General features: G+C 40.7%; 1 protein-coding gene across 1 annotated transcript; it reads left to right on the top strand.

The window, feature by feature from the left end:
* The first annotated feature begins 810 nt into the window (after positions 1 to 810).
* Positions 811 to 14,732, top strand: egf (epidermal growth factor). Its single transcript, XM_088294159.1, has 21 exons — positions 811 to 1,088; positions 4,065 to 4,264; positions 4,464 to 4,645; positions 5,292 to 5,519; positions 5,603 to 5,805; positions 5,890 to 6,003; positions 6,209 to 6,331; positions 6,997 to 7,119; positions 8,403 to 8,528; positions 8,626 to 8,762; positions 8,976 to 9,124; positions 9,664 to 9,768; positions 9,880 to 10,097; positions 10,196 to 10,363; positions 10,460 to 10,600; positions 10,683 to 10,802; positions 11,254 to 11,386; positions 11,790 to 11,954; positions 13,691 to 13,793; positions 14,021 to 14,117; positions 14,193 to 14,732. Exons 1-21 carry the CDS (start codon positions 962 to 964, stop codon positions 14,381 to 14,383), a joined length of 3,153 nt encoding a protein of 1,050 aa, XP_088150285.1. The 5' UTR covers positions 811 to 961; the 3' UTR covers positions 14,384 to 14,732.
* Positions 14,733 to 16,773: the final 2,041 nt, after the last annotated feature.

The following is a 16,773-nucleotide window of genomic DNA, read 5'->3' as shown; positions in this document are numbered from 1 at the left end:
AGGCTCCAGCTAACCCGTGACCCTACTGAGAGCAAACACTATTAGAAAACGGATGCTAGAATGGAGATACATCGTGTTCACTAAACATCAACATTACTGTCAAAAGTGGATGTGAATGGTTAATTGGTTAATTAATATGTGCCCTGCAATTGGCTGGCAACCAGTCCAGTGTGTGTTCCCCCTCAAGCTCCAAGTACACTGGGATAGGCTCAAGGTCACAAATGGCCCTGAACAGGAAATGCAGTACACCACTGATTCCCAACCTATTATCCAATTAAACTCAATTGGTTGGAAATCATTTATCTATCAACTGCATATGTATCCGTGTTCATCTATGCCAGCAACATACCGTGATATACAGAACAAATATGTTCTGTGAGGTTATGATATGATCTTCATTATTTCCGTACCTATACAGTACCTTTTGTGGCATTTCTGAGGACAAAGCCTTTCGAAGATGGATGCATGGATGGAATTTGACCCTAAAAACCAAACTGACTCGTCATTTAACTCTCCCAGACAATCAGGAATCTACACGGAGAAGGGGCATGTCTCCCAGGGGGGAGGTGTGAGGCCAAATTGTTATTGTGTGGGACCTTTCTCCAGGGCCCAACCTCATTGCTGGCATTTTCCACATTCTGCCCGGAACACTGACTTAAAGGAGGTTTCGCTCAAGCGCTGGGGTTGTATGTGCAAAATTTACCAAGCGGGTGTCAGGAATTTCAATCTTTGCTTCCAAAACAGACTGGCAGCATGGAGGCCGACGCAGGATACTAACACTATTTTGTAGCATCTTCACTTTGAGACACCTCCTCATTTGTGAGGCCGTGCTGTCTCCCCCACCTATCGCTCATCACCGGGTGACATGCAAACGGCCCGGGCGCAAATGTCGCTTCGCTCAGGGAAATTCTTTGACGCTGGTGTTATTTGCGGGAATGCCTGAGGCAAAGTGAACAGGATTATGTTTTCTGCGACACTCACGGCGGCGTTGATCTGTCTCACGGTGCAAAATAGCGGCACCTTGGCCCTGAGCACGGCATGCTGGGACGAGAGGTTGACACGGGCGGGCAGAAACGGCAGCTGTTGGGGTGAGTTAGTTTCACAATTAAATTAAAAACTAATAATTGTATTGCATCTTCTTGGCATGCTATGGTAAGTGTTCGTTTTGGGTTAAATGTCCACTCTTTGGACATTTCATGAGCACCGTATTATCAAATGCAATGGCTCTCAAACTGAGGTCCAGGGACCCCACAAGCTTGGGGACCACAAAAATAATTTGCAATAAATTATGTTGTAATATTTAAAAAAAAAAAAATTACCCACGTTGTGCCAGTTAAACAAACGTAATAAACCACTCACTCTACACTACCTTAGCTTCTGACCAATTAAGAGATTTTATATGATTGTGTTATATCGCACATATATGAATGAAGGGGAAAATAGATATATTTTTGAAAATTATGTCCTATTTAATTGAGAATACAGGCATATTTTTAAGAATAAAATGTGTACTAGTACAAAGAATGAAGAAGAATAAAGATGTACTTTGGAAATTCACTTTTGAAGATACGACATTATTCACTTGTTTAATGTTATGTATCACGGTTGCCAGGGTTACTTCAAAAATGTATTCTGATACATTTACCAGGTAGTTACTTGTTTTAAAATGTACCCACTAAAATAATCCAAGCACCAAAATACTTTTCACTCACTTAAATTCAATACCAAATATACGATTCTCTCTCTCTCTCTCTCTCTCTCTCACTCTCTCTTTCTCTCGAGAAATAAGTGCTTTGATGGTCACTTGATTTTTGAAAAAAGTTTGCTTAGAACCGCGTTGGCTGGATTGCCAACAGCTATGAACAGAAATGTTGAATTGCAATCAATACGTATCCATGCATAAAATAAGATGACGGAACAGCTGACGTCATCATGATGAAGAGCTTAATCTCAAACATGTATTAAATATTTATATTCGCACCAATGTTATTTGCTCAATTTTGTACCACTAATTATTAAGTTTTGAGATCTGCACAATAATAGGGCTCAAAATTATATTTTTAATCAATTTAGATTTGCTAAATAGTATGCTTTTTATTGATACAAAATGTACAAAGAAAATGTACATTAGGAAAGAATATAAAACCGTTTGGGGTTCAGAAAATGCATTTTCACATACATAATTACACAAATACAAAATGACACTTGATGGCAAGTCGTTCAGTCGGTCTTGACTTACTTGAACCATTTAAACGACTTGAAAATAGCCTGCCTCCCTCACATAACATCTTTCCTATCCTTGCTTTTATTGTTTTTAATGGTATAATGGCATTTTCTGCCATGTTTGTCAATATCACAGTATATTTTGAAGAAAATCTAAATTGAAATGGCAATATCTCAGAAAATGTGTGTCTACAAATTATGGCATATTTTGGAGAGAGTTCGAATTGCAATTAATTATGATGACATAACAAATTTGGCCGGCTCTGGGGAAAACCTTTGAGCAATGGTCCTGAGCTATACTGGGACCACTTATTCTACTTGTTACGCTGGTCAATCCCGGAAAAAGTCACTTGAACTGCAAGTTTGAAAGCAGGACATGGTGCAAATAAAAAATATAATCCTAAAAAAAAATAATCCCTATTTTTAATAATGTACTCGTGATCTAATTGGGGTTTTTTCCCGCAACGGAATACATTTTTTTTGTATCCTGATGACATAATCCAAGTACATGTATTCCGTTCCTCCCCCAACCTGAATATATATCATAACATAACAACTATAACTTGGAAAAATATTACTCTGTTCTTTTAAATATTACAAGTTATTTTCTCCCCTAAAAAAATATATCTATACATTTGCTGAATATCTAAAGTTCCACACGGCACTGTATTATACTGTACACTGTTAACCTTAATGTCCACTGGCCTGAGCTCCGCTGTGTTTGTTTACTCAGTAGATGAGTGACCAAAGTGTGAACTAATATGTTTCCCTATGAACCATAACAACAAAGCAAGTACAAATACATGTACAATTACACCGGCATTGTTAATATATTGCTCAACCTTAACTGCCAATACAGGGGTCCTTGATTTCCGACAATATTAGAATGTTTAATAACCGCCATACTGTTTTCCATTTGATTGTTTCATATTTATAGCATAGGCTCAGGATTCCTTGTAATTACTTTCAAGTTTGACCACCAGATTGTGTTTTCTTTTTTCCCCCCATTCAAAGCATGCAGCTGTTTTCCGCAAAGGTGCTTCACTACTGAAATGCTGCGGTAACTGTTTTGCTATTGTTGTAGTGTTTCAGTGAATATGGAACGTAATCAGTCACAAGATATACAAGTAGACATCGCCAAGGCAATACGGGGATCCTCTAATTCACGACGATACTGACATACAACGTTTCGCCGTTGGGAATATTTCATGACATATTTTCAGTTTTTTAATTGATTGAGTAAATGCTGTATTCATGACCTAGAAGAGCATTCCACTTTTTCATACAAATTTGACTTAGGTCGCTATTGTAGGACGGGAAATCAATCACCTCACTGAAGATGCCTGCACAACACAGACAAGTTGGTCTTTGGTTTTTAGGCAAGTAGACTGCCAACATTCGCCCCCCAAAAATTTTACATGCCCTCTCATAGTTGTGGATGTATGCAACCTACAAATTCAAGAATAATGTTGACCGTCTCATGAACCTCAATTTAATTATGTTGTTTGCTCATCGTTTATTTTTCATTCCACAGAGTCTAGGCAGTATCCATGGTTGCACGGAGTGATATTACCATGATAGAACAACAGAGCAAACACAGCATATGTCAAGGTCTGCCACTAGTGAGGCGACCTCAATAATTCTTTTTCCAACACTGCTGGAATATATATGAAATTTTTGTTGCCACAGTTCTCCCGACATACTAAATGAATGCAGTCGACTATCATTTGTTTGTAAAGACCAAGGCTTCATTCACAAACCAGCTAGTACGTGGACACATTGCAGTCTTGAATTTGAAGCTGCTATTAGACAGACAGTTGAAAACAATGTCTTGTGTTAAGCTTTGCAGCCCTTCCTGATCTTCGGCCATGGTAAAGCCATACACCGAATGGACCTGGATGGGAAGAATCAGAGACGGCTGATTGCTGGGGTGGCATCTTCCATTCTGCTTGACTTCCATTTCAGCGAGGAACAAATCTACTGGGCGGACAAGCACGCTGGAATTATCTACAAGTCATCCATGAGAGGCTTGCACAGACAGGTGACATTGGAGCTATGATTGGGGGAGTGTCTTGTAACAATCCAGTCATTCCAATTAAATGAGGTACACTCATACGAACAATGGGGCTGATTTTTTTCCCCCCCATTTGTTTTGTTCAATGATGAGCAACACCGTGGTAAGAAGCTCGTTTGGTTTGTCCTTGGAATGACACAAACTGCTCGTTCGTTTTCTTCTTCAGAAACTGTACTCATCTGACAAACACGTCTCAGGCCTCGCTGTGGACTGGATTTTGAATGCGGTGTACTGGACGAGCAGGGAAAAGGGCAGAATCAAAAGGATGGATACGAACGGGAAAAATGAAAGGACTCTCGTGAGGCACTTGACTCAGCCAAACTCGATTGTGATTGAACCCATTAAACGGTAACACCAGTCAACTTTTATGACACAAACTGACTTGTGAGAGACGTTATAAAGACTAAACACAGCCAGTTGCTCCTCTTTTTTTTGTCTGGCAACAGCGCTTGCTATTGCAAGCCTCCTTATTGGCTATCATTTTGTTTCACGTCATAATCACAGAGTCTGTGCCTCCCCACAAGATGTAAGGATTTGCCATTGAAAATATTGAACCGGTTTAACGCAGTTTTCTGAGCAGATCAAGGAGGGGAAATTCACACCAAAGCACAGACATAATAATGTTGTCTACACAGTTTGATTAAAAGGGAGGGTACATTTTAAAATTTGTCCCGATTATTGATATGTGCACTCAAGATTTGTTCAGGTCACTTATTGGTGATGGTTCCGTTTTCTGACAAAATCTTGCAGTCTGTGGTGCGTAAAGATTTGCCATCATAAATATTCAACAGGCTAAAAATTTACAGTTGTCGGCTTTGGCCATTTACCTCGCATATTGGGGATAAATAGATAAATAAATGATCAAAACACACAGAGCACACCTTTGGATAATCGCTGAAGACAGTGTTTTAGAAATATATGACAATTGCAAAGTTGTTTCTACATGCGTAACTTTCCTAAACGAACAAATCAGCAAACAAATACTGCTTTACAGGTTTTTGTTTTGGCTGTCGGGTGCAATGACCCCAAGCATCCATCGGTGTGACCTTACAGGACAAGCGAAAATGACGCTGATCAAAAGCTCACAGCAGTTGAAGGCACTGTCCGTCGACCACAAAGACAGAAGACTGTTCTGGGTACAGTTTGGTCAGGAAGGAGAAAGCGCCATTGCCTCCTCAGACTATAACGGCAAAGCCCTACACATCATAGATCAGTCCCTTCAGTAAACACACTTTTCAGTTCTATTCAATAACTTCACTTTTTTTCACTTGTGTGCTTCTCACGTCTTCTCTCTTATTTGCTCAGGTCTGATTCATTGGGAATAGCACTTTTCCACAAACGCTTATATTACACCGATGCCACATCCCGAGCAATAAAACGAGTAAACAAGTACACAGGCGGCGAGGTTTTGGATGTCAACCTAAAACAAATGGCAAAGGTCCCGATTGATATCAAAGTGGTTCATCCAGACAAGCAGCCAATGGCGGACTCACCATCGCCGCTTCCAGGTTTTCAACATATAATCAAGCTGTATTATTTCTTGTAATGCTGTAAACCTTGATACAATATTAACGCTAACTCGTATCAATCAGGATGCGATGAACAGAGCGGCAACTGCGTCAATGTGTGCTCAAGTACAGCTGAGCAGGGAGTTTGTAAGTGCAGCCAAGGCTTTGCTCTCAGTAAGCAAGGCGTCTACTGCGAAGGTAAGATTTTTATTTAAGACGCCACACTAAAGGTTATTCAAAATGGGCTTGTTATAACGTTGCTTACAAATAGTTGGGTCTCTGGAGGGCCTACCTACCTTACCAAGTACATTTTCTGTGAGCTGCCTATTTCCCAAAATGTGTTTGTGAGTGAGCCCAGTGGAATTCTTTCTTACACTCAACATTTAAATACTGTTTTCCTTAGATATCAACGAATGTGCCCAGTGGAACCATGGCTGTTCTCTTGGCTGTGAGAACATCCCAGGCTCTTATTTCTGTACCTGCCCCAACGGATATGCCCTTCTACCCGATAAAAAAACATGCAGAGGTATAGTGTTGGGACACTTGTTTGTTTGATGTACAGTGCAGACAACTTTAACACCTCAGCATCAATAAAAACGCTGTGTCACGATTGATTTGACATTGTATGGGAGCAACCCATTGCTCGTTCGAGACAAAACATTGATTTACGCACATAAAAATAAAATGTGATACTGAGCTCATTTGGAACTTGGGAGTCATTTACTACGTAGCATAAAGAGCTGTTCCTTTCCCCCTAATCTTAAATGATGAAAGGGATTAGAAATTTTAAGCGACACCCGTGATAGGGACCGTATTTGACCAGTGGTCTAAACTGTTTAGCAGATGACCTTCGCCATGTTAACGAGCCAAAAGACCCCTGTGGATATAGAATGTAAAACCAATGATTGAATTACTATTGTGTACTTGATTTCCACGTCCTGTGTGAGGTAAGATTACATCGTAGGCTGCTTGCCACCACACTTTCACCTATTTCTATTGGATTACAAGATGACTTCATAAAGAGATTTTTACATAAGGAGCTTGTTGCTCGTTAGACTCCACAACTTAGCAATACCTGGCTGTGAAAAAACCCCCCAAACATATCAAATCCCATGCATGCTGCATCCTTTAGCACCCTTTATCGAATGTAACGTTTCTGTATTTTTTAACGTGTTCATTTCCTCTCATCAGAGATAATAACCTGCGAAGGCAACGCCACAGAGTGTGGTCATGGTTGCCTAGCAACGGACGAGGGGCCTGCATGTGTTTGTCCAAAGGGTTCCATATTAAACCAAGACGGACAGGCTTGTACAGGTACCAATGTCTGGGTAATGAATCAGTACAAAGTAAATGAAATAAAAGGAATGGTTAAATATAACAGTACACTTGTTAGGTCTTGGGTAGGTTGATGATGAGTGGTTGGGTTTGTGTTAAGGTGGTTAAGATTAGGCCTTGGGTTCCATTAGTGCACAGGTGACAAACTCCTGTCGTCGAGGGCCGCTTTTCTGCATGTTTTCCATCTCTCCCGGATGCAACACACCTGATCCGAATGAGCAGGATACTTCTTCAGAGCTTGCTGATGAGCTGATCATTTGAATCAGGTGTGTTGCAGCCAGGAGAGGTTGAAAGCATGCAGGAAAGCGGGCCTCCAGGTCTTGAGTTTGACACCTATGCGTTAGGGTTTGGTTCAGTCATCAGTGTGAATGTTTCAGTCTCTTGGTTTTTTTTTTTTTCCAAAACACAATTTGTGATTTCTTTGAAGAAAAATAAGTAGAAGAGAAGAATAACCTTTATTTGTCATGTATACACACATAAATAAAACTTGACCTCTGAGTTTTTCCCATCACAATAGTGGACACAGCAAAGACACACCGTCAGTGGCACACACTAGAGCTACTTAAGTGCGGAGAGCAGTTCAGGATATCTGTGTCATGCGCAAGGACACCACAATATAATACAACTTTATTTGTATAGCGCATTTCACAACAGCTGCAGCTGTGACAAAGCGCTTTACATAGATAGCAATACCTTAACCACTTGGCCACGGCTGCCCTGTTTTACTATAGTTGTATATATGGATTACCAGATAGAAGTGGCCGAAATGGGTTTCCTCCGCAGGGTGTCCGTCCTCTCCCTTAGTGATAGGGTAAGAAGTACGGTCATCCGGGAGGGACTCAGAGTTGATCTGCTGCTCCTCCACGTCGAGAGGAGCCAGATGAGGTGACTTGGGCATCTGGTTTGGATGCCTCCCGGACGCCTCCCTGGTGAGGTAGTTCCGGGCATGTCCCACCGGCAGGAGGCCGCGAGCACAATCTAAGTCACGCTGCTGGAGAGACTATGTCTCCCAGCTGGCCTGGGAACGCTTTGAGATCCCGCGGAAAGAGGTGAAATTAGTGGCTAGGGGAGGGAAGTCTGAGCTTCCATGTTAAAGCTGCTGCCCCCATGACCCAACCCCGGATGAGCAGTCGAGATTGGATGGACGGATGTTTAGATGAATCAATGTCACTTGAGGAAAATAAGCATTCAAAGGCTACAACTTACCTGTAACGGTAATAATGACAGGCAGGACTACAGTATTGCTATTTTTATTGTTGCAGGATGCTCCTCTGCAGACAAAGGGGGCTGCAGTCAGCTGTGCGTCGCGATCTCCCCCACTAGGTGGAGATGTGATTGTCTGCCCGGTTACCAGCTCCAGCAAGACGGCCAGAGATGCATTGCCTCTGGTGAGTCACACTATTATTGTGAAGCAGATGATTAACACTTCTTATCTACGTGTGCTCATTTAAGCTTGCACATATGGTCATTTGTTTTTTGTTTTAGGACCACCACCATATCTGCTTGTTGGCAGTCTGGTGGCCGTGCAGAGAATAAACAGTGATGGGACTGAAGGCCAAATACTTGTGAATGAACCCAGAGGAGCCATTGTCTCTTTGGATTATGACCCAGTGTCAAACCATGTAAGAAAAAACACTTAAAATAACAGTTAAGGAAAACTGTACAGATATTGTAATTGAATGGCACAACTCACAAGGGTCCAGTTTCATCGTGGGCATACAGTGACATCTCGTGGATAGATCTTGTAACTGCGTACAAGCAGTTTTTTTTAATGTGTTTGATATTTTGGTCGCAGTAAATGTGTACTCAATTTGCTCTTTCATCACGTCATTAAGGTGTACTTTGTCAGCACATCCCAGAAAAACATCGAACGGGTCGATATGAACGGCGGGACCAGACGACGAATCATCGCCAACGGTCCAGACTCGAATAACGGGCTGGCTGTCGATTGGATCCATCGCATAATTTACTGGACTGTTACGAGGTACATAGATGGACAATTTTAAAATTACATTAAGCAAGTTAAAAAAGACATTTTCATTTCTCATTTCTAACTTTAAATAATGTCCGACATCTGTCGTCTCTTGCACTGCCAACTACGTGTATTTATGGATTGCATTTTGAGCAGCTCAGATGAATCAATTGTAAAACTGCTGACGTCACTCTTTGCCTTCACAAATAGAGTGTTGAATCTAAAATCTTGATTGGCTAAAAATAAAAAGCCTCTATTTTTAGTGGAAGTGGAAGTTGGAGCATTTCGCCAGTGTGCATGTCTATGCACACTTCTGGTAATATTCTTCAAATCAAATAATCTGTAAACAATTTATTTATAAGGGAAATAGAAGGTGAGTTGGAAAGGATATGGAACTGTTTTGGGATCACAGTTTGTAGTATATTTTCAACTCCTGTATTAATGTATGCAATTCTACACATTTGTATGTCATTTTTGAGTGGTCCCCAGTTTTTGCACTTGTAAAGGATGAGGAACTCTTAAAGTCAAGGATTTGAATGTCACACTGCCAGACAGTCAAGAGTGGTCAGCAGTACGTTGGATGGCCTCAACGTGACAGCTGTAGTGAGCAATGGACTCGACAAGCCAACATCCATCACAGTTCATCCTCTGGAAAAGTGAGTTTGACAACAAACCCTATTGCTAAATTCTTGAAAAAAAATATTTATATGTACTGATTTGAAATGTCATCTATTCTACACTTGGTTTCTTTCTTTTTTTTTTTTGAGGAAGTTGTTCTGGGCGGATATCGGACAGCAACCTGCAGTGGAAAGCTGCTCTTTATACGGGATGGAGCGCACCGTGATCGCAAACACAAACCTGGTGTCACCTGGTGGTCTGACACTCGACTTTACAGAGGATCGTCTGTTTTGGTGCGACGGGAGCAGGGTAGAGACCTGCGCGCTAGATGGTTCTAAACGACAAATCCTGTTAGAGAACCAAGTAGGTGAGGTCTTTTTTTTTTTTTTTTTTTTAAGCTGTGCCCAATGACTGACGCTCACCCGTATCACTGACTTTCCGTATTTGCTCTTTCAACTGGGCCAGGCCGGCCGTTTGACCTGGCCGTGTTTGAGGACCGGTTATGGTTAGTGGACAGGGAGCAGCGGCAGCTGATGAGTGTGCACAAGCGGACAGGGAGAGAAATGCAACGTCACCTTGGTGACCTGATCCAACCTGCGTCCGTCGTGGTGGTGCATCCACTTGCTAAACCAGGTACAGCATGTAAACAAATATTTATTTTAAGAATGTATTGAGTTTGGGACAAGGTCTGTACTGTAAGTGTGAATGTTTCACTCTCAGTTTTTACAGGGTTAGGGTTAGACCACAAGCCCACGGGTGTGACATCCCTCCCAGACAAAACACTGAAAGATGAAAGAACACCCTACACACCCTCTAACAGAACCACATTTGAAGTTGACGCGAGGACATTCACAGACAAGATGGTGTCCGGTAAAAACAGCATAGATGAAAAAATATTGAAAGCTGTTCCTTTCAATTGTGACACCGATTTATGTAATTATGTGTCCCACAGATAAGCACCAGTGTTATTCGGCAGGACCATGCGGGCCCAACGCCAAGTGTCATATGAATGCTGGCAACCCGGCCTGCTCTTGTCTAGAAGGTTTCGCCGGTGATGGACATTTATGTGTGGGTGGGTATTTTACACCAATATTGCATCAGCAAGCGCAACAGTTTGGAGTTGTACCTCTTCACCAGGAAAAATGTGGGAGTTGAACAATCACCAACCGAAACGCCCCTGCCCCCTATTTTTTTTTAACCATTTTGCCATGAAATGAAAGGGTGTGCCAACACAGATTTCACAAATGCTGAAATTGTAATGTCCCAATACTTTTGTCCATCGCGTGTAATAGTACATTATACTACATTTTACTTTGATATTGATGCTCAATTCTAGATATTGAAAATAAACTGGATGGCTACAACTGTGATAGAAATGCTGACTGCTTAAATACAAACTTTATTCTGCTAGTGCTTGGCTGGTTACCACGGCAACAGACTGACATGTGAAGGTGTGTTTGCAGCCAATGAAGGTATCATTCCATGTCATCATGTTTTTCTTTTTTTTTTTTTTTTGATTACAGATATACGCAAAACGCCGCCATTGATGTCGACTAGCCACCCCTCTGTGGAGAGTTGCCCCTCCACCCATGAATCATACTGCTTGTACCAGGGCATTTGCTTCTACTTCCCTGAGGTGGAGTCCTATGCTTGCAAGTAATTCACCTTTTTTTTTTTTTTTTATCTTATCTTGACATCTACTGGAACTGATCCAAAACCTCCCTTAAAGAAAGGCTCCTTTTTGTAATGGATAATCTTAACCACTAGAGGTCAGTATTGTTCCATGAAACATACAGCTAAATTATAAAGCCATTGAAAATCATGTCGGAAAATATGGTTAGACTGTGTATCGTTACACTTAAATATATACAGACACAAGCATAGTCATTTGATTTTAAAAAGATAATGCACAAGTATCCTATACCTGTGCAAAGTGCAAGCACAATAATAAAACCTTTATTCATCCATACTTTTTGACGGTATTAGTCTGCCAGGAATAATTATCTCAGCAAAAGATGGTGTTTATGGTAATTGGCTGTTCAATGTTCACTTGTTGCAGCTGTATGGCGGGCTACATGGGCGAGCGCTGTCAGTTCAGTGACTTGGAATGGTGGGAGCTTCAGCAGGCCGAGGAGGAGAAGCGCAGGAACATAGCAGTCGCTTCCTGCATGGTACTCCTGCTTTGCCTGCTTTCCATCGCCGCCTGTGTCACCTACTGCTGCAGGTGTGTGTGTTGCGTCTAGATTTTATTTAAAATTATCATTATTAGCTGTTTTGCCTTTGTTTAACAATCTTTACCATTCTCTAAGGAGGGAAAAAAAAGGAACCCAAAAAATAAATTAAGGAGGGCAAAAATTAGAACTACAGTCAATACTTTAGTTGGAACCTTTTCAAAATGATTAAAATGAAGAACCTGTGGATTCATGCGCCCAGCTGCATGGCAAGGTAAACTTGTACATGATTCATTTTGATGATGGTTATTGGAGTTAATAGATCTTTATTTCTTTCACAATTTACACAACTTACCAAAAAATGGTATGATTGTGGACAATGCAATTGGATGGAATTGGAGCAACTTTATAACTAACCGATTTCAGCAGCGTTCAACTTTAGAGGTTTCATTTAACAAAACTAAATATATTGAGGAAACATAGTATTTACCATTACTGTATAAGCAGTGCTTTGTTATCATTCATGTGAGACTTCTCCAATGATGAAAGAAAACGCATGAAATCTATCTATAAAAATTGGGCTGAAATGAGCCCCGTGATGGGAGCAAGGAGGCATCATGTGGCAGCATGTAGCAGCATCGCATAGCTGAGTGACGACACAGCTGGAACATCCACTCCCTTTTATTTCCGCCCGAGCTGTTACTAAGTAGCTGATTTGCTTTGCTGTTGTTTTGCCGGCTTACCAACGAGGCTGTCTGCGCTCGCCATACACTCTCGACTCGCCCCCACCTCACACTTCCGTCCTTGCCTTTGCCTTGGTCACAATGCCCCCAGTACCCGTCTGTGGAAGTGGCACGCTTTCAATTACATGCTTGGTTTAGCTTGTTCGACAGCAATTACGCATCAAAATAGACCATTTCGCTGCGACAAAATGGAGCTGCTGAGGTATGACCCTGCGTGGCCGCCAGTAGCTCGGCCTCAAATTGCATTCTGCACTTGACTGCAAGTGTACTCTTTTTGAGTTTGGTGCTTCAGTGTCTTTGCTATGGAGGGGGTGCGAAAGAATCCCCTTGCTGCATATGAGCCACTGAAGAAACACCGTGGTTTTAAAACTGACTTACCTAAACGCACCGTCAAATTCAGAGAGAATACACAAGCAATGGATTTACTATCGAAATCTATGTAAAGCTACACCAGTACATGTTTGGTATTAAAAACTGTGCTAAGACAAATTCGGTTTCTCTATTCATCTGTAAAGGAACACTTTTCGATCCAGCTCTTACATAGAATTACATTCACAAGGTTGTTGATTTTCATGACAAAGTGTATAATCCAGAGATGGCAGTAAATCAGATATTGTACGTGCAAATCATGAGTCTCCAGTCTTACTAGAGCGAAGTATGTCATATGTCAAGTCATAGATTCATGCTGAGTTACGACATACTTTATACTCGTACACGAGCCATTTTGCACTCTGGAAGTGTACTTGATTTGAAATGTAAATATGTAAGCAGTTCAAGTCAAGTATGCGAATACCAAGACATCTACTTGAGTTTTTTTTTTTTAAGCAAGCATGTCATAAAAGTGACAATGTGAGTCTGTCTTAAGTCAAGTCATGTGACTCGAGTCCCACACCTCAGGTATAACCTGACTGTAAACGCAATCTCTGCCAGTTGAGATCTGTGCAGTCGCCACTTGGCTCCATGACCGTACTCATTCATTTATTACTTAATGTGATTTAAGAGGGTACCCAAATTTTTAAAACAGCCCTTCATCTTCTTATGTGAAGAACTCGAGGACTCTTCCGCAAGCAGACCTCGGCAGATAACGTAAGCGAGACCAGCGTGTCAGACGAGGACGTGTTGGAGATCAGCAAGGACGCCGTGCATCAGGTGAGCATATTAGCAGGCCATGGAAGCACTGGGGGCTAATACAGCGTCCTTCCAAAATGGAGTGCTATTATTTTCAAAGACAGTCTTTGTAGGCCTCCCCACTCTGGAGACAAGATCGCGTACCACATGGGCATTCTAGTCATCATTGTAGCACCCAGGTCACCTATGGCAAGCGTCCATGTTTTTTGTGCAGCGCTCTCTTAGTTGATCACTGTCTGACTCTGCAGGTCTACACCGCAGTGAACAATGACCCAAAAGGAAGAACCCTCCCGGCAACAGGTTGTCCCAGGAGGGAAGTATGTCCATCCTGCTCATCAGAGGCAGGTACTAAGAAGCAATACTGTGTGTGTGTCCGACGGAGGTGGCTCCCAGAATATATTTGTGTTGCCTTTCCGTCAGGAGAAAACCGGAACCAGTCAGAAGAAACAGAGACGTGGGCCAAACGTAATCATGCTTACGAGTGTTCCATGGTGTCTGCTGTTGCCATGGAAACCAACCGGAAATCCATCCACAGCACGAGTCAGTCGCCCGACTCCATCCCGCAGACGCAGCCACCTAGTGTAAAGTCAGCTGCCTCCTGCGAAGTTTAAATCTTGCATTACCTGCTTTTTACACGAGTGATCAACAACGTACTAGAGTTTACAGTGGTGTTCTAAGAAGCGAGTAACTTCCATAATTATGATAACACAACCAACATTTCAGTAAATAGTGAGTGTTGTAGAAAATTGATGGATAGCGATGATGATATTTTTGGAATGCCTGGCCAGTTTTGATATCTCCTGTTTGACTAATGGGTAAAACCCATAATTTATTATCACCCTATTAGACAGTAGGAAACAATGTACGCAATAAACATTTAGCAGCTATAAGCAGTAACACAAACCTGTGACATGAAACTTGTTTATACTTCCATTAATACAACTGTATTCACACACTCGAACTATTGAATCAAGATTTTATCTGATCTCTTTATTTGAATATTTTTTATTGTGAAATATATTTTTGAACTGATAATGTGTTTTTTGGGAGTGGCGGGGCTTAGGGGATATTCAAAGGAAAAAAAACCTCAAGGCTCACATGGATATTGATTTTCCTGGAAAGTGCACACTTATCTCTATATATTGGCCTCTTTTAGTGCTAACAGATAGAGGGCTAGGGCTTCAGTCCAAAGAGCAAGAGTCAATTTATCTTGAATTACACGTCAGTTTGGGCAACGGGAGGGCAATGGAGTCACTGACACGGGGAGTTAGAAGGCGGTCAAGGGGCACTTGAGTGATCTTAAGTAATGGGGCATCCCATAGTTCCCAACTACAGAAGACATAAAGTGTAGCCACAGAGTTGGAACGCGGCATAGAATTTTCCCAAATTTTTGTTTAGACCATATATTGCAAAAATTAAAAGAAATATATATATATTTTATACCACTTCTAGTGCTAATCAACAATTGTCCTCTTTACGCAGTATTGTTTTCATAGATTACCATAGAAATGTAATTAGTTAATCGTTTAATTCATTCATAAAATATGGAATTAAATAAATCTGATAAATAAATAAATACACCATTAAATAAAAGTGTCATTAATTAAATGTTTAATTTATTAATTACATATGGAATTGAATAAATCAATGTCAATAATTAATTAAATTATCAATGATTATATGGAATCTATCTATCTATATATATATATATACAGACACACACACACACACACACACACATTAGGGCTGTCAAAGTTCAAGCATTAACTATGGAGATTAATTTAAATTCTATTGCACACAAAATAATTGGCGCAATTGTATTGACTTCCTGTAGCAGCTGACCTCGCTCACTGTCAAACTTAGAGGAGAGTTACTGTCGCAAAAACGGACTTTTAGAGTTATACTTACTAAAAATTTGCTCAACGGCTCATTGAAGAAATCCAAAATAATTTGCATACTTTGCGAAGCCAAATTCAAATAGCATATTAGCTGTATGTGTTTGGGGTATTGTTCAACTGTTTTTCCTGTATTTCACAGGAAAAGAACGCTATTAAAACAGCCTGAGTTTAAATATACTTTTGTATTTTTTCCACATTAAATCCAAGGTTTTTCTCAAGTAAAAATATCAGTTGAAGTTTTGTAAAAAAAAAAAAATTGAAAGACACGATTAATCGCAATCAATTGTGTACATTCTTGCGATTAATTAGTTAAAAAAGATTTACAGCACTAAAGACACTTCCTTTCATTATTTAACGGTGCATTTGTCACGGTTTTATGTGGCGGAGGACCCAAATGCAGGGAAGCCAGACAGGAGTAACTCAAAAGGGTACTTGGAAAAAATAAAATATCAAAAGTACAAAACAACAAGGAAAAAGTAACAAACAAAAGAAGCAGCAAAAATTACAATCACCATATAAAAGCCAGAAGAGCTTGACATGGACATCTAACGTGGACAATGAACCGACAAGAACTGAAAGCAAAGAGGGAACTAAATATGAACCGACAAGAACTGAAAGCAAAGAGGGAACTAAATACAAACAAATTAACGAGACAATGAGGAACACCTGGACAGGACGCAAAGGGTTGGTGGGAACTGATTGGTTAACACCAGGGAATGGGTCCACAGACACAGGTCGACACAATCAGCTGACAAGTCAAAGGAACACAAGGGAAAAACCTGAAACGAAATACTAAACCAAAATCAACAAACGGTTCATGACAGCATTTATTTATCTATCTAATTTATTTATTACACATTTAATGAATGAATGAAACAATTAATGAAGGACAATTTTAACGAAGCATTTCATGCTGTATTTATCTAATTTTTGTACTTTCAGTCCTCCATATCAAATTTGAGACAGTCCAAATACTTTTCATTTATTCGTGCCTGTGCGACCGTTGCTGTTTTTTTTTTAATTACTATTCTTGAATAGGCTATTTGTAGTTGCCAACAAACTTCAACTCCACACTTCAGTCAATTTATCAGTATTACTGTGAA

The sequence above is a fragment of the Idiotropiscis lumnitzeri genome, chromosome 4 (genome assembly GCF_059441095.1).
Source record: "Idiotropiscis lumnitzeri isolate Australia: NSW breed Sydney's pygmy pipehorse chromosome 4, RoL_Ilum_1.0, whole genome shotgun sequence".
Lineage (NCBI taxonomy): Eukaryota > Metazoa > Chordata > Actinopteri > Syngnathiformes > Syngnathidae > Idiotropiscis > Idiotropiscis lumnitzeri.
The sequence above is the reverse complement of the archived record's forward strand: the minus strand, read 5'-3'. Positions and strand labels throughout refer to the sequence as shown.